Genomic DNA, 18,629 nt, shown 5'->3' with positions numbered 1-18,629 from the left:
TTGATCTTTTCCAGTTGACATTCTGGGTCCTTCTCTTTTCCCCTTTCTAGCATTACCCCATGTAGACTTTTTCTCCTGGGTTCTTCTCACCCTAGCAGAATGTATCTTGAGTAGATCCTTTTAAAACAGTCTGAGCCCAGTCTCCTGGCTCCTGTCACTGAGTAGAATAGACTTTGATTTACAAGGTCTTGTCATATGCCAGTGGAAGTGCAGCTGCTGTCCCTCTAGCCATTTTCCCTCCATCCATGGTCTAGTCTTTTAGCAGGAACTCACCAAAATCCAGTGGGCATTAAGCTGTCAGTTTCTACTTTTTAAAGAAACCCCTCGCCCTGTCTTGGTGTTCTAGCCAATGTCTTGGCTGGCTGGACATGGGTGATAGCCTAAATATATTTAATCTTTCATGATAGCAGAAATATCATCTTTCCAGCAAAACTGTGCTCCCCTTCATAACATGAAGATAACATGGGGCAGCAGCTGCCCAACCAGAGGTTACATTTCCCAAACTCTCTTGCACCCAGGCATAACCAGGTGGTTAGTTCTAATAGTACATGAGAGAGAGTGATGTATGTTGCCTCTGTGATGAGATGATTAAGAAACCAGTGGAAATTCTTTTCTGTTTCTTTTTCTTTCTCCATCTATATGCAGGAACTGCTGACTTCCTAAAGGCTGATGGAACCACAACTGGGAGGAGCCACCAACTGGGAACAAATGCACCACAGTGTTACAATTATTAAGAACTTTTATTGTGTTAGGCCACTGAAATTTCAGTTTGTTATGTCAGCTAAAAACACCAGAACTATTTTATTTTTTTTTAAGTTGTTTAATTTTTGAGAGAGAGAGAGAGAGAGAGAGAGAGAGAACACATAAGCAGGGGAGGGGGAGAGAGAAAGAGGGAGGCACAGAATCTGAAGCAGACTCTGGATTCTGAGCTGTCAGTGTAGAGTCAGGTATGGGCTTAAACCCATGAACCATGAGATCATGACCTGAGCTGAAGTTGGATACTTAACCAACCGAGTCACCCAGGCACCCCTAAAAATACCATAACTAAAACATTCAGTGAGTCCTTAATAAACGGCATAGCAGCACCTTTCATAACATGGACACAGAATTATCTATGGTTTTCAGGTTTATGTCTTTAATTAAAAATGTAAAACAATAGGGGTGCCAGGGTGGCTCAGTTGCTTAAGTGTCTGACTCTTGGTTTCAGCTCAGGTCATGATCTCACAAGTTGCTGAAATCAAGACCCACATGGGGCTCTACACTGACAATGCAGAGCCTGCTTGGGATTCTCCCTCTCTACACCACGTGCTCATGTGCACTCTCTCAAAATAAATAAACTCTAAAAAGAAAATGTAAGACAACAGAAAAATCTCCCATGAAATATCCTATTTCAATGTTACTTCTGTTTTCTGACTCTACTAGACTGTTAGCTCCATATAAATAGGGGCCTTGTTTGTACTATTCATCACTGTTCCTCAGCGTGTAGAATAGTGTGAGGGATACCAGAGATAATAAATACTCTTTAAGAAATAAATGTGCAATTGATTAGAGACTTTAGTGTTTGTATATAAATCTAATAGTCAATATGTCTGGTATTCTGGATAATCAGAACTTTGAACTAAATAATACAGCAACCTTTGACAAAATCCTAAAAATCTTGAGTTAACCTAGTCTACCTCCTTTCATGCAAGTTATTGGTAAGGACAGCTGTGAGAAAGACAGTGGGTTAACTTTATCATTTGGTTGGCAGTTCACAGCTTCTCCAAACAGAAAAATTTAATTCACTGAGTATTTGCACTGAAAACCTCATCACTTCCTATTCTAACTAGGTCAGAGTAAATCAATATTATATGTTTTGCCCATAAAAGCCTAATGGAGTCAATGACAATTCAATATGCACTAGCAGGAAGTATTTTCCACCATATTGATGAGGGAGCATAAGGCAAGCTGAGGGCAAAGGACAGGCTAACAGCAACCTCCCGCCACCCCCTGTGGGATATGTGTGATATTCCTTGGACACTCCTGGCTGCCCAAGAACAAAGGAAAGGAAAAACAAATGGTTAACTGATAGAGACCACAGTCATGCAGGACAGGAATCTCCTTCAGTTTACAGATAACTTAGTAATCTTCAAGAAAAAAGTAATCTTATCCATAGACTAATCTCCAGAAACCTATAGACTCTGTTTCCTGGAGCCCTAATATCACCCTTACCAGGATGTAAGGGGGTTTAAATGCTTGCTATGGTGATGTGGGAAACTAAAGCAAATGCAAAACTAAATTCCCTTACTGCCTACAGACCATTGAGTAGTCCTTGAAACGGGCAGTGTGACCTCCCTCTAGGAGCTCAGCTGCCTCGATGATGACACTTAGCTAGGGGCAAAAGAGAATCTTAGCTTAACATTATCCCAACCTCCAAGATCCTGTAAGTCTACTTTAACATATAAAAATTCCTCTGGAAACTTCCTTTGTCTCAACTCCCCAAGACATAGGCTGGCAATCATACTCTGAGCTTACGGACTGCTGATACACATCTGAAAAGTCTCATGACTGAGGTTTTAGTAAATGGTAATAAATGATGTTTTCCTAACAGCAGCTAGCTCCTCAAGGTCCTGGAAACATCGCTTCCAAAATTCCTTAGAGACTTACGTCATCCCTAACTCCCTCCCACCTGAAGGTATATCAGCAATCACTCTTCACAACCCTAGTGCAGCTCTTTCTGTCCATGGGTCCTGTCCCCATGCTTTAATAAAATCACCTTTTTGCACCAAAGATGTCTTTAAGAATTCTTCTTGGCTGTCACTCCCAACTGTACCTCCCCCCACCCCACCATTCTAAAACCCCATCAATGTCATCTCCCAGAAGATAATCATGAGTCAATTTTAAAGGAATTACTTCTGGGGTGCCTGGCTGGCTCATTCGGTACAGCATGTGACTCTTGATCTCAGGGTCATGAGTTCAAGCCCCATTTTGTGTGTGGAGCCTACTTAATTAAAAAAAAATTAAAGGGATTATTTCTGATGTCCAAAACATGCAATATTAAGTTAACCATGTTATTGAGGAAATTTTCAATTTTAATTTTATTCAATTGAAAAACATCACCAAGCAATAAACAAACTGTACCAAAGGGTATTTATAAAGGTACCATGTAATTCAGAGGAAATGATAACTTATAGTATGTCTCAGTAATTTTCCTAAATTGAAAAGTAGGTGCCAATGGTTCAGAACTCAGAGGAAACAGGCAGCTAGCTGTAAACTAGAAACACCATTGTCATTCTTCTGCAACTGCCACCCGCATAACCCTATACCTAAGGAAGTACCCTATATCCAACCTGAGACATACAGAATGCAGAGGTACAATCAAGGCATGCTGCTAATGCCAGAGTGGGGCATGATGTGAAGGTGAGGATGTATTTGACAGACACTGAGGAGCTGTGAAAAAGTGAGAAACTCCATTCATGTGTATTCAGACATTTCCCATAACCTTGGAGGCGGGGGTGGGGGTGCAGTAGTTATTAAAAGCAGTGACAAATAAGGGCACCTGGGTGGCTCAGTCAGTTGAACATCTGACTCTTGATTTCAGCTCAGGTCATGATCCCAGGATCATGGGAATGAGGCCCATGTCATGTTCCTCACTGAATGCAGAGCCTGCTTAAAATTCTCTATTTCTTTCTCTCTGCCCCTTTCCTGCTTGTGCTCTCTCTAAAAAAAAAAAAAAAAAACAACCAGCCAACCAACCAAAAAAAAAACAAAAAAGCAGTGACAAATAGAAATATGTCTAATTGCAGGGAATGATCCCTAGGAAGTACCCTCTTGCTTAACTGTTTAAGATAGGATCTTTCTCCCTTTCCTTTTGCTCTCTATATACATACACATACATATGTGTATATGTAGAGAGCAAAATGGAGTCTCTCATGTCAAGCAGGAGCCTGTGTCAACCAATGACGCAGGCAGTTAAAAGTACCGCAGCTATGAGATGCTGATGCCAGGATCAACATCAGCTGACACACCAGAAATGATACCAAGCAGAATCAGAGCAAGTCTGCAGAGGCCTAAGACCAATTAAATCCCTTTCAAAAGGGGAGGATTTTTGTAACAAGCTGTCAGACTCTTCAGACATGACCTCTCTGTGTCTGACCACTTAAAAAAGGCAGCTGCCGTTGAAGGCTCTGTTGATCTCCAAACAGAACTGAGATCCTTCACTGCTTGAACATAATAAGCAGTAAGTACCGAGAGCAGACCTAGACAGACAGAGTGGCCTTATCTCAACTGCACGCCCACAAACTGACTTCGTGTTTGGTTTGTTAACTTCTTATACCCTTCTGTTATCTTGTTTGTGTGGCTTGTCTTATGTTCCGCTCTGTGTGCTGTGTAAGAAGCCAAGTTTAATCACATGGGGAAATGTCACTGAATTTGGAATCTTGAACCTCCTTTATAATTATGATTGAATAAAACTGACATTGTGGAAAGACACAACTTGTGTGTGTGCCTTCACAGCATGTTCATGACTATATATATATATATGCATATATATGTACATGTACACATAAATATACAGTCTATATTTTATTTTGTCAAGATAAATTCAAAGCAGAATGTTAACATTCTACACTAACATTTCATGAGGAAGAAAAATTTCAGTATCATGTACAACACCCATGACATATGATCTTTCACCCAGAAAAAATAAAGAATATAAAAACACAAAGAAAAGAAAAACATAACAAAATGAGATCATAAAATATATATTTTATTATGGAGGCTAAAATTTTAAATTAAAAACTTATTTAAAATGATTGGCAATTCACATATGTTTTGTATTAATGTTTTTATGTTTGACACTAAGTGGATTAATAGTGTTTTTAACTATGCTCCTGTAGGGGAGAAAATTTCACCATCCCAAGATATGCCTCTTTAGAATATTGATTATTTTAAGCTGGTTAAGAAAAAAACAGACAAATGAGAAACCAAGTAGAGTTACTGACATTTATAAGGGAAATCTGAATTTGTAAGGGTGTCTCCCTTACTGTACCAGGAAGAGGGGGATGACTAAATCTCTAGAGATTCTTATCAATAGAAAAGGCAAAACTTAAATCTGCAAAAAAAGCATTATCCTTGTTTACTGTGCTTTTCCTGGTCACCTCCCAACATTTTGCTTTATCTTTAGATGAACAAGGTATTTAAGCCCAAGGCTTCAGCCATTTTGGGGAGTTATGCAGTTTCCTGGGTCTCTCCCATGTAAACCAGAAGGAGGTATACATGTTATTAAACTTCTGTTTGACTTTCTGCTGGTAATTTGTCTCATGTCAACATAATTCTTACATCAGCCAAAAAACCTTTAAAGATATAATAAACATTCCCCCCCTCCAACACTCTTCTTTCTAATATGTGTACAGACTTCTGGGTTGCACCATTAACAATATAGTGAATTTAATTAAAGGTTGATTATAAAATGAAAAAAGGAGTCATTCAATTGTCACTGACAACAGAACAAATATTATGCAGTCTATGACTGATCTAAAGCTTAAAGCATAGATTTTGTTCACACACTTAAGTTTTGTTTTCAGAATGCATTTTTAACTCATGGCTGTATGTTGAAGGTATTATCAGTAGGAAGATGGTGGATTGCTCGTATCATTCTCTCACAGCCCAACTATATGACATACAAGACATTTTTAAGGTCAAACAAAATGGAATAGCAGATATCACATGTTAAAATTTCCAGAAGAATACTAAATAATTTATACCAATTAGAGAGTGGACGACTCACAACCAATTATTGTTCATTGTCAATATAATCTGATTTTTGGAACCTACTCTAAGAAGTAAACAAATTTATGTGCCTCGAGGATGTAAACATTTCTTACACGAAACCTATTTTAATGGAGATTCTAAACATTCATCTCTAAGGAAGATGTGAAAATTGGGTTGAATGTAACAAAAGCTGAGATACAGATGGAAAATCAGAGATGGGTTAGTATCTTGAAAGCTCCATTGCCACATCTGACGATTTAAGGTTTAAATAAAATATTTCTCAAAAGTTTGGCAAAACAGCAAATGCAGTAAAAAAAATATTAGGTAAGGACAACAATTTTAGCATACTTTTGATAGTATTCAGAAAACTTCAAGAAATGCACAAAGATTTATTTGATGGGATTATTTAAAAGAATCCATACCATCTCCAGCAACTAGATCATCATGTCTGAGAGTTAATAAGTGCATACATTTTTACCTTAGGCAATTACCAGTAGAAAGGTGGGGAAACCTAATATCTGGGCAACAACATCACTGTCATTCATAGCCCAAATGGACTGAGTTAGTCAAAAAAGACTCCCCTTACCCACCTATCTCAGCTGAAACTGATTACTTAATATAGCATACCTGCCTGTAGCGACAAACAGAGCAATCTGGCAATTCACGATGCTAAGTTCTATTCTTGCATTACAATGTAAAACTGGTAAATGGAATGGGGGCTCAGGAATTGCATTTTCATCTATGTAGACTTTGAAAGTAAATTATTGAATATCTTTATAAAATAACTATGTTAGCTATTCACAATGAAAAATAAAAGCAATAAGAATCAGAAGTACATACACAAACGAGATGAGTTATAGGTATCACACTGTGGTACCAAAACCAGGAAAGGTTTAAATTAAGAACTGATAGGAAATCAACACAAACTGAATTCGAATTACATGTGTTAGAAAAACAAAACAAAATCAAAAATAACCACAGACCCAAAATGGCGTCACTTCAGCCAAGTCCTCAAAGTGGGGGAAGGGGGGAAGCTTAAGCGCTTAATACATAATCTAATTGCAGTATCAACTCCCCCAGAAAAGTAGTCTTAACTGGTCAGGAATTTGAAGTAGATTAAACGAAACAGATGGTGTCTTTTTGTTCAGTCTTCCTACTTATCTACATCAAGTATCCTGATGATGTGTGTTTCTCAGTTGGTGTGACAATCTTTACCATTCAAAGTTGAGGGTTAAAAAAAAATCTCAATTTCTATCAATTTTGCTCAAAGGGTTGACAACTCTTCCCAAAAGGGGGGCACATTATATACCATTTCATGAGAAGATGTGAATAGTTATTTATCTGTAAGTATTTTAGAATCACGTCCTTTTTTTGGTTAGTTTGGGTTGCAGATCTCTGATCATCTCTGTATCTATTTTAAACATACAGTTAATAAGGAAGCCAATGTCCATCTTTTTGAGGTGCCACCTCATGGTCTCAATTACTCCTGGACCGATTTTAAATTTTTTTTTCCCTCCTGTGTCCTGGTAAAGAGATTGCTGTTAATACAGTAACCATTTTCTTTTTTTTTTTTTTTCAACGTTTTTATTTATTTTTGGGACAGAGAGAGACAGAGCATGAACGGGGGAGGGGCAGAGAGAGAGGGAGACACACAGAATCGGAAACAGGCTCCAGGCTCCCAGCCATCCGCCCAGAGCCCGACGCGGGGCTCGAACTCCCGGACCGCGAGATCGTGACCTGGCTGAAGTCGGACGCTTAACCGAGTGCGCCACCCAGGCGCCCCACAGTAACCATTTTCCACAGCAAGTAGTTTCATAAAATTATGCCAAATTAAAAATAACCCTTAAGAAAGATTTTATTCTGCAGTGATAGTAGAGTCATGGAAATGGGGCGTGTTCATTGGGTGAAATGACTCTATCATCATCATATTAAATCATTTGCCACTTAGAAGAGAACACTTTTGCAAACTACATTTGAGTGCATCTCAATAGTCTGACCACCCGTTTTCTGACTCAGTGGAGATTTACCCAGAAATGAAGTGGGTAAGTAATTGATTTACAGACTATTTCAGTCTTTTAAAAACTTTTTATTTGTTGGAGCAAAAGTTCAAGATTCTTTTTTTTTTTAATTTTTTTTTCAACGTTTTTATTTATTTTTGGGACAGAGAGAGACAGAGCATGAACGGGGGAGGGGCAGAGAGAGAGGGAGACACAGAATCGGAAACAGGCTCCAGGCTCTGAGCCATCAGCCCAGAGCCTGACGCGGGGCTCGAACTCACAGACCGCGAGATCGTGACCTGGCTGAAGTCGGACACTTAACCGACTGCGCCACCCAGGCGCCCCCAAGATTCTAAATAATGATTTTTATGAAAAATCCATCTGCATGTTTAAAAATGAAAATAACCGTTATCATCAATTTAAATATTTGAGTATTAACAATAAGAAAATTAAATCAAATTAAAACATGACTAATAGCCATGAATATTGTCTTCATGTTTCATTTGTTTTTTTTTTTTTTTTTTAAATTTTTTTTTTTCAACGTTTATTTATTTTTGGGACAGAGAGAGACAGAGCATGAACGGGGGAGGGGCAGAGAGAGAGGGAGACACAGAGTCGGAAACAGGCTCCAGGCTCTGAGCCATCAGCCCAGAGCCCGACGCGGGGCTCAAACTCACGGACCGCGAGATCGTGACCTGGCTGAAGTCGGACGCTTAACCGACTGCGCCACCCAGGCGCCCCTTCATTTGTTTTTTTTTAATTTAGATTCAAGTTAGTTAACATATAGTATAGTATTGGTTTTAGGAGTAGAATTTAGTGATTCATCACTTACATATAACATCTAGTGCTCATCACACGAAGAGCCCTCCTTAATGCCTATCACCCCTCATGTTTCATTTAAAACAAGCCTCAACAGACTCCTAACAAACAGAGGCCAGTGGGACTCCTTTTCAGGAGCCAAGGAGTACTTTGGAACAGTTAAAATATATTGCTTTAAATTGGAAGATGCTGGAGGCACTGGGATGTGATATGCCCTTCTCTCTCCCAATCAGAGCCTGTTGATGTTACAACAGGGAAAGATGTGTTAGTTGCTCACTAGAGTTTATGTCTTATATTAAATTGTATACAGTTTTTATTCTAACCACTAACTAGGTAGTATGCCCCTTCAGAACAGCAGAGTGTATCTTTTTTTTTTTTAATTTCTCCTTCCGTTTCTTAATCAAGTATTGTGCAGATTTGTTCAACTTTGTAAATATGGACATCACTTTTTTTTTTCTTTGAAAAAACACTTGTATCAGCTTTGTGGTGTTTTCAGGGAGACAGCTATCTGTACTCCCTGTAGAAACCCAGCAATGATTGTGCACGTTAAGACATGTGCTTTTTATTTCTTAGCAGGATGTTTTATCTCTGTACATAAAGTAGAAACCAAAAGTTAGGGAAACAGATACTCTTTACACCATCATGCCACACATGTTTTTAAAACATTGTGTTTAAAAAAAAAAAGTTACTAAAACCAAGACGCTGTGATTTTTTTTAAGTTGCAATATGTTTTGGGTTTTTTTTTTTCTATTTTAATCTTGCAGTTAAGAGAAGTGGAATTTAGTTGTATTAATCTTGCAGAATGTTTGCAGGACTGACTACCAAACTGGATGACTTCTGTTTATACCCCACTGTGTCAGTTCAAGCATCAAACACCTTACATCTGAGGCAGACTTCCTACATCAGGGACAGGTATCTGTGTGTCATTATACAAAACAGTTCGAGGAGGTTGAACTACGTAGTAAAAAATAAAATAGTACTTAGTGTAAAATAATTTTATAAATGATCTTTTGTACTTTAGGACATTAAATTGTACAACTTTTGTATACATAAAAGCTTAGGAACTTTCTGTTTAGCAGTAAGGCAACACATTCCTACACTTTTAATGTATATGTTTGTTATAATGTCCATGTAAACATGCCCTATGTTTGTGCCTTTTAATTAGTTTGTCTCAATAAACAAAATGTAGAGAAAAAAATAAAAAATAAAACAAGCCTCAATATTTAACTTTATTAATTAATAATAATAATAATAGATTTAGTAACACTTTTTTAAAAATTTATTTTGAGAGAGAGAGAGAGAGAGAGAAAGGGCAAGCACGAGCAGGGGAGGGGCAGAGAGAGAGAGAGGGAGAGAGAGAATCCCAAGCAGGCTCCGTGCTGTCAGTGCAGAACCTGAAGTAGGGCTTGAACTCATGAACTTTGAGATCATGATCTGAGCCCAAACCAAGACTCAGATGCTTATCCTACTGAGCCACCCAAGTGCCCCAGATTTAATAACACTTTAATAATTCACATAAGACAATCCTATTCTTAGTAACTATTATTTAAAGCCCCAAATCCATGCCAGTTACTCCAAATATGTTTCAGAGTGAAAAGCCTGCTATAGAAGCCAGGAAGAATCAGTACTGAAAGAGTGTTAGGAATAAGCCCATCGGTCCAATCAAAGGAAAATGTTGATTAAAGCCTCGCTCAACATTCTTGCAAGAGTAGATGTCTCATGGACATGCACACTCGGGGCAGTCACAGCAGACAATTTATCCTTGGAGTATGTACATATTTCCAATAGGTTGTAAACCTACTGTTAATTAAGACAGCACAGCTTTCATTTGGTATTCCTGAAAAGGAATCATCTCCCTTCTCACAAGAGCCAAGAGACTGTAGGGACCTCAACATGGCCCACTTTGGCATGAAGATTATTTTGAGTTACAAAGCAATCAAAACCCAGTAGATTGAGGAAAGTCTTTTTTACCTTCCCCACAACTGCCTAAGAAGAATTTAGACAGAAGATCTGCTCCAGGAAGAGAGCTATCACCACAGACAACTACATTACACTATGAACTGGGGGTGGTAAACAGGGAGGAACCTAGCAAGTCCTGTTTGGTCACAGTTCTCTGTTGTTTCTGAGAGGCCCAGCAAACATTTGCTAACCAAATGTTTACACTTTTTCATCTTTCTGTAAATTGCATTCCTTCCCTTTGAAGTCTCAGACCCCTACCCTCTTCTCCTTAACTCACAATGACATATATATCTCCTTTTGCCCATTTTGGAATTTCCATGAATGTGCATTCCCCATAGGTACACTATTAAATTTGATTTTCTCCTGTTAATCTGTCTCACGTCAATTTGATTCTTAGTTCAGCTAGTATGAGCCTGAGGGGACAGGATATTCTTGATCCCTTACAAGAGCATAATCCTGCTTTTATTATATGTGTGAGGGCAAGCATGTAGGCTAAGGTTAAGTTTGTTCTGGTAACTCTTAAAACATGCACGTAGAATACTCATCAGTAAAGCCACTATAAGATACTATAGAGCTAAAAGATGTTTTCCATAAGCATTTAAGGTCCCAATTATTGGATTTAAAACACAGCTGCTATAATTTGAATAATTTACCCTAATATACTCATTTAATATGGATGCTTTTTAGGGATAGCAATTTAAGCATACAACAAAAGTTTGGTTTGCAAAAAGACAGAGCCTATGAAGATTTAATGGGTTCTTACCAGAGCAGAGCACTTCATTTCAATAATGTCTACTGGTGGTCCCGGAGAGCTATGGATCTCAAGACTGTACCAGACTCGGATATTGCTAGCACCATCATCTGAAGAAAAAAACAAAAAATGTAGGCTTCTTAATGTAGGCTTCAGAATACCATATTTAACCTAAAAATTTGAGAAACATCAATAGATATCATTTTCAAACTCTTTTTGATGAACTAATTTGTCAAGAGAGCCAAGGGGAGGGTGAAAAGCTGATTGTATTAGTTTGTGAGTGCTAAGAGAAATGCCATTTTGCATGGCCATGAGCAGGCCCTATAAAAGCTCCCTGTCCTGTGCCTGCCCAGAAACTCATCATGTCACCCCCCCACCCCACTAAAATAAGAATGCTTTACTTCTTTTCTTTTAATTAAAAAAAAAAATATTCATTTCTGAGAGACAGACTGTGAGTGGGGGAGGGGCAGAGAGAGGGAGACAGAATCCAAAGCAGGCTCCAGGCTCTGAGCTGTCAGCACACAGCCGGACACAAGGCTCAACCAGCTCATGACCTGAGCTGAAATCAGATGCTCAATTGAATGAGCCACTCAGGCACCCCAACAATGTTTTACTTCTAAGAATTAATATTTCAAAAGAAATAACCAATCATTTTCCCCCTAATTGTCCAAGCATTCACATATTATACATAGAAATATCTAAGTATTGTATTACAGTTCAGTGGAACACTTCCTATACCATAAGAATCTAGTGTAAGGTCAGAATCAGGAATAGTTTACAAGATTTTTCTTTTGTTGTTGGAAGTATGAAAAAGGATCCTAGCAATTCACCCTAAAGGAAGTTGGACTAGGGAATGGATTAAGTGATGAGAAAGTAATGTTTACATCTGGGTTCCCAATATTTTTTAAAAAGCAGGCATTTTTGTCACTGGTGATGTCTAAAGTCACACTCCCAAATCCTGACACTGGAACCCTGGTCCACTAAAACAGTCCTGTGTAACAGGGCTTGTACTGGCATCAAACTCAGGTTTTCTACTTGTTTAGCCTCATCTGTTCAGCTTCTACTTTGGTATTCTTTATTCTCCAGGGTTGAGCTAGTTTATGATTTAGATGTCCTCCAACTTCAGTTAATTGTATGCATATTCATATCAGTATTGCCATGTTTTAAAGATTCCAGAGACTACTATGTTTGCTGACCTTAGTCATACAAGTCACTAGCCTCTTTGGGGCTCAGTTTCCTCATCTGAAATAAGGAGCCCAGACTAGTGGAATTCACAGTCACTCTCTTCTGAAAGAGAGTGTTTTGTGTTTTGCAGAGCATAGCATGGCATTGCATTGTATTGTATTGTACGGCATCGAATGACACTGTAGTGAATTGCATTTCATGGTGGAGGGGAGTAGAATTTGCCACTCCAAACTATGTCTTTGGTATAAGGATTATTTTCAGCTGATTATTTAAAAAAAACTGCAGACACAGGAGCACTCTGAAAACTGAGAAGTTACCCTTTTGTAAGAGATATTTACATTTATAAAGGAAATCTGCATTTGTAAGAGTGTCTCCCTTTCTGTATTAGGATGTTGGGAGGGCTAAATCTTAGGAATGCCTATCAGTGGAGAAGACAGTGACCTCTATCTGCATAACAACCTTATTCTTGTTAATCTTGCTTTTCCGGGTAACTTCTCCTTCTTGGCTCCTCATCCCCCAACATCTTTTTGTGTTTTTAGGTGGGGATGGTATTTTAAGGTAAGGGCTTGGCTATTTCAGGGAGTTACTTATTTTTCCTGGGTCTCTCCCATGTATAGGCGAGGAATACAAGTTACTAAACTTTTGTTTTTCTCCTGCTAATCTTTTTATTATTATTATTATTATTATTATTATTACTATTATCATCATCATTATTACAGGGGGGTGTTGGCCAAGAATTTAGAAGGGTAGAGGAAAAATTATTCCTCGCTACCAAGAGCATTGTATCTTATGGCATTGCTTCATACCATATTATATTGTATTGTATTCCATTCTATTCTAATACTTTAGCTCACAAAAAGTACTTATAGAATTAGTGGATCTTAGAACAATTCAGACTTTCAGAACAATCAGCTAATGAGAGGGAAACAAGAGAAAGTCCTTGTGAATTTTCATCCCAAATACTTGTGAGAAGTTCCTGAGGGCGAAACTTACCTTCCCATTTTCAATTGCCTTCAGAGCTTATTTATTTTACAAACACCAGCTAACTACCTTGAAACCATTAATGCACAGAGAATAAGTTACCAACTTTATACTGATGTTTGGTTACTGAGGAAATCTCTGCTCACATTTGTATTGGCTGCTCCTTCAGTTCTATGACAGTGATTTAAATGCCTTTTTGGTGTTTAAAAATCTCTTTAAAAGAGATTGATTTTAAGGAAATGGCTCACAAAATTGACCTGGTAGGTCCAAAATCTGCAGGTTAAGACAGTAGGCTGTAGACCTAGGAAAGAAGTACAGTCCGAATCCAAAGGCAGTCTACTGGTAGAGTTCCTTTTTTGCTCTGGGGCGATCAGTCTTGGCTCTATTAAGACCTTCAACTGATTAGCCGAGAACTCCACATTATGGAGGGCCATCTTCTTCATTCAAAGTTCAGCTCTAAATGTAAATTTCACCTAAAATCACCTTCACAGAAACATCCAGAATAACGGTTCACCTATTATCTAGACGCCAGAACCCAATTAGGTTAACACAAAAATTAGCTTTCACACAAGTAATAATACTTAGTATTTGTGACTACTGTGACTATCACATAAGGCAATGTTGCGATGTAGCTGATTTAATTCCTACAGTGCTAAAAATGTACACTGAATATGAATTTATTGGTTAGAGTAAGACTGGCAAAGATTTACTGAAGAGAACAAAAATAATAATTATTAAATACTGTTTAGCTATAGGCTTTGAACATATTAAAAATTTTTTTTCTAATTATAAAATCAACAATATTCACCATAGTGATTTTAGAAATTCCTGTAAGGCTTAAAGATAAAAATTATTCATTATATCACAACTAAGAGTAAACTATTTTTTTTTTTGTATAAATCTCCAGGTTTAAAGTATCAATAAAGACATAGATATTTAGACACACACACATACAAATACACTGGGGTATACAAATTGTATATGATTGATATATCCATATATATATGTATGTGTGTGTAAACATATTTTTATCATTCAGAGAGTACTCCCTATTACAACTTTAGTTTTATTGCTAGTCATTAGGGAAAAGCAAATCAAAACCATGACGAGATATCACCTCACACCCATTAGGATGGCTACTATGAAAATAACAGAAAATAGCAAGTGTTGGGGAGGATATGGAGAAAAGGGCACCCTTGTGTTCTGTTGGTGGCAATATAAATTGGTGCAGTCACTGAAACTGCCACCAGAATGAAGTCTGCTGAAAGGCATGTAGCCACGGGTAAAGATTACTGGGAAAAATGCCAGGAAGCAACTTAGAATATGCTTTGGTTAAGCTAATAAAAATGTAGGGGTGTCTGGGTGGCTCAGTTGTTAACATCTGACTTTTAGCTCAGGTCATGATCTCGCGGTTCAAGAGTTCCATTCCCACATCGGGTGAGCACGAGCCCCACTTTGGGTGAGACCTGCTTCTTTCTCTCTCCAACACACTCTCTCTCTCTGTCCCTCCTTTCTCTCTCTGCCTCATGCTCCCTTATACCCATTCTCTCTCTCAAAAAAAAAAAAAAAAGATAATGAAAATGTAGGGGCACCTGGCTGGCTCAGTCATAGGAGCACATGATTTTGGGGTTGTGTTTCGAGCCTCATGATGGGTGTAGCAATTACTTAAATATATAAATAAACTTTAAAAAAAAGATAATGAAAATGTAGCCCAAGGGAACAAGAAATGAAACAGCCTGCACAGTCATCATAACCATCATATATATACTCTACTTTTGGTAACAAAGATAGTATCACTCACACACAATGCTGAGATGTTTTGCAGACCTGGAACAATGAAGGAAATGACCACCCAACCAGGATCTTGAAGAAACAGGTGACCTGGCACCAGTTCATCAGTTTTGACATTTACCAAATCCCTGACCTATCAGAAGAACCCATGATTCCAAACCCCTTACCCTTGATTTCTGGCCTTAAAACCATTACTTGTAAGCCATCAGGGAATTCAGGATTTTGAGCATTAGTTCCCTGTTCGCCAGGGTAGTGCCATACCAAGAAATACACTATCTTTCTTCACTAAAAAACCTCAGTGTCAGGTTTTTTATTGGCTTGCTGTGCGTTGGATGGATAAACTCATTAGGTTCAGTTATACTACTAATGAAAACAGTATGGACAATCCTCGAAAAATTAAAAATAAAACTAACACTTTGGGGTATTTATTTGAAGAAAACCAAAACTCTTACTTGGAAAAGATGTACGTGATCTCATGTTTATTACAGCATTATTTACAATAGCCAAGATATGGAAACAACCTAAGTGTCCATCGAGGAATGAATGGATAAAGATGTTCTGAGATATCTATATATCTATATCTATATCTATAAAGAAATATTATTCAGCTATTATAAAAAACACAAGGAAATCCTACCATTTACAACATGGATAGACCTTGAAGGCATTATGCACACAGTTCATGGGATTGAATACTATGTTAGGCTCTGTGCTGACAGCATGGAGCCTGCTTGGGATTCTCTCTCTCCCTCTCTCTCTGCCTCTCCCCTGCTCTCACATGCACTCCCATGCGCGCGCGCACACACACACACACACACACACACACACACACTTTCTCTCTCTCTCTCTCTCAAAATAAATACATAAATATTTAAGAAGAAAAAGAACAACAGCTCAGGGGGTGCCTGGGTGGATCAGTCGGTTGAACCAATGACTCTTGCTTTCAGCTCAGGTCATGATTCCAGGGTCATGGGATCAAGCCCCGTGTCTGGCTCTGTGCTGAGCATGGAACCTGCTTAAGATTTTCTCTCTCTTTCTTCCTGTGTATCCTCTCCCCTGCTCTCTCTCTCTCAAAGAAATTTTAAAAATTAAAAAAAAAAAAAAGAAAAAACAACTCAGAAAAATAGATTAGACTTGTAGTTACCAGAGGCAGAGCTTGGGGCAAGGAGGAAAGGGACAAAGGTGGTCAAAAGATAAAAACTTTCAGTTACAAGAGAAATAAGCACTACAATGTAATTATAACATAATGAGTATCGTTAACATTGCTGCATCACATATAGGACAATTGTTAACAGAGTAAATCCTAAGAGTTCTTACCACAAGATTTTTTTTACTTTTTTCTTTTCTTTTTATTGTAACCATATGAGAAGATAGATATAGGCTGGACCTATTGTTGTAAGCTTTTCACAATATATGTAAAGCAAACCATCATACTATATACCTTAAACTTACAGTGATGTATGTCAACTATTTTTCAGTACAAGTGGAAAAAAAATTATGTGCAAGTAATACATATCCAAAATTGTTTTAAATAAAATTTTAAAATAAAAAAACTTAGTTTCAGTTATTCAACATAATAAATCATAAGGAATATTCTTACAGAAAAATATGTGTGCATATCTCTGATAATTTTTTTTATTCCAACTAATTTCTCAAAATGAAATCATTGGATCAAAGGAGATAAACAATATTAAAAGTGTTAGGGGTGCCTGGCTGGCTCAGTTGGTAGAGCATGTGACTCTTGATCTCAAGGTTCTAAGTTCGAGCCACACAATGGGCACAGAGAGGACTTAAAATCTTAAGAAAAAAAAAGTTTTAAACATATTGCAAATATTCTCAAATTGCCATTACAACGAGTAAGATTGTGTCATTGAAGCTGACCCTCATCAAAACTGGGTATTACCAATATTTTTCATATTTTCCTATTTGGAAGTTTAAAAAAAAAATCTTACTTAGGTGTTTTCATTTCTTTTTTGTTCCAGCTTTATTGAGGTATAACTATTAAAAGTTATATATATTTAAGGTATCACTTGATTTGATATACTATGCATTATGAAATAATCACTACAACCAAGCTAATTAACATATTCATTATCTCACGTAATTACTGATTTTTGGTGGGGGTGGTGAAGACACTAAGATCTACCTTCTAAGTAAATCTCAAGTACACCCTACAGTACTGTTAACTATAATCATGCTATTGTACATTAATTAGTTCTCTAGAACTTATTTATTTTATGTAATGGAAACTTCCTTAATTGAAGAGAGATACACTGTTGAGCAATCAGTAAGAAGTCCCATGTTATTATAGGAAACGGAAAGGTTGATCCTGTCTGATATAGGAAGGCCTCTTTGAAAAACTAGGGATACTTGTAATATAATTCGATGCATTTTTCATAGCTCTTAATCTATCTTGCAGCTGGTCACCATGCAGATTTTTTTATTAGGTATCACTCCATTTTAGCCCATTAACATGATACATAATATTCTCATTTTCTTTCAAACACTTTTACCTGGCTTTCCTTCATGGTTCTTCTGCCTTAGATTTTGATGAGGGTTTCGCTCCTGGCATAATGCATCTACAACAGTGATCTAGTCTTTAACCTCACCTGCATGATTTCAACTAAAGAAATCTTAAACCTTAACAACCATTTTTTTTCACCGTGACCCAGCTTCAAATATTTAATTGATGACTAGGTATAGCCACATAAATGTCTTGCTGTCACATCAAAATCAGAAAGCACAAAACTGTGCCAAGCATTATAATCTCCCAGACTTTTTATATCTTCTTGTTGACAGTCCAACTAAATTACTCCATAATATTGTTGTTTCCACCTCCATTTTGTGTTGCCAAGTGGCTGCAGGGGCCTTGAACTGACACTAGCCCTTCTGGAGAGTGCATGTACTAGATAACAGCCCACACAGTCACAAGTAAATGTAAATTCCTGATGTGACTCCCTAACCATTCTTGTGATAAGAACTCTCCTCTGCTTCCCAGGGCCTTCCCCTTATGCACGATGAGATCCCCATGATGCGAGCCAAAACCTACCCTTTTTGGTTTGAATTGACGAGTCTGGCCTCAGCCCAGGAACCTCAAAGCATTCTGCCTGAAAGTCCTAATAAAGATATATGCCCCAGGTGCTTTCCTCTTGTCTGCACCCTATTTCACTTCCCCAAGTGGTCCCTCAAGGAGTGAAGTACATATCCTTCAGGACCTGTGAGTAATCAACTATTTCACTTTCCCTTGTGGCCATTTGTTGAATTAGGACACGCCATCAGACACCTCTGGGGTCTACTTAACAAATGTTATTTCAACAAAGCACCAACACTTCTAAATTAGTATCTTAATATTTTCTCTTCACTAAGATATGGACAAACCTTGTACGTTTTTGGAA

General features: G+C 37.8%; 1 protein-coding gene across 1 annotated transcript in view; it reads right to left on the bottom strand.

Moving 5' to 3' along the window:
• The window catches only part of CFAP47 (cilia and flagella associated protein 47), a 544,467-nt gene that overhangs the window by 136,889 nt on the left and 388,949 nt on the right, over positions 1 to 18,629 (bottom strand). The window contains exon 53 of the mRNA XM_047075775.1: positions 11,290 to 11,387. Within this exon, the coding sequence (XP_046931731.1) occupies positions 11,290 to 11,387 (98 nt within the window). The remainder of the gene's footprint in view (positions 1 to 11,289; positions 11,388 to 18,629) is intronic.

The sequence above is a fragment of the Lynx rufus genome, unplaced genomic scaffold, assembly GCF_022079265.1.
Source record: "Lynx rufus isolate CCGP_SWC_20201006 ecotype Redwood Valley unplaced genomic scaffold, mLynRuf1.p SCAF_14, whole genome shotgun sequence".
Classification (NCBI taxonomy): Eukaryota; Metazoa; Chordata; class Mammalia; order Carnivora; family Felidae; genus Lynx; species Lynx rufus.
This window is presented reverse-complemented; position numbering and strand designations above follow the sequence as displayed.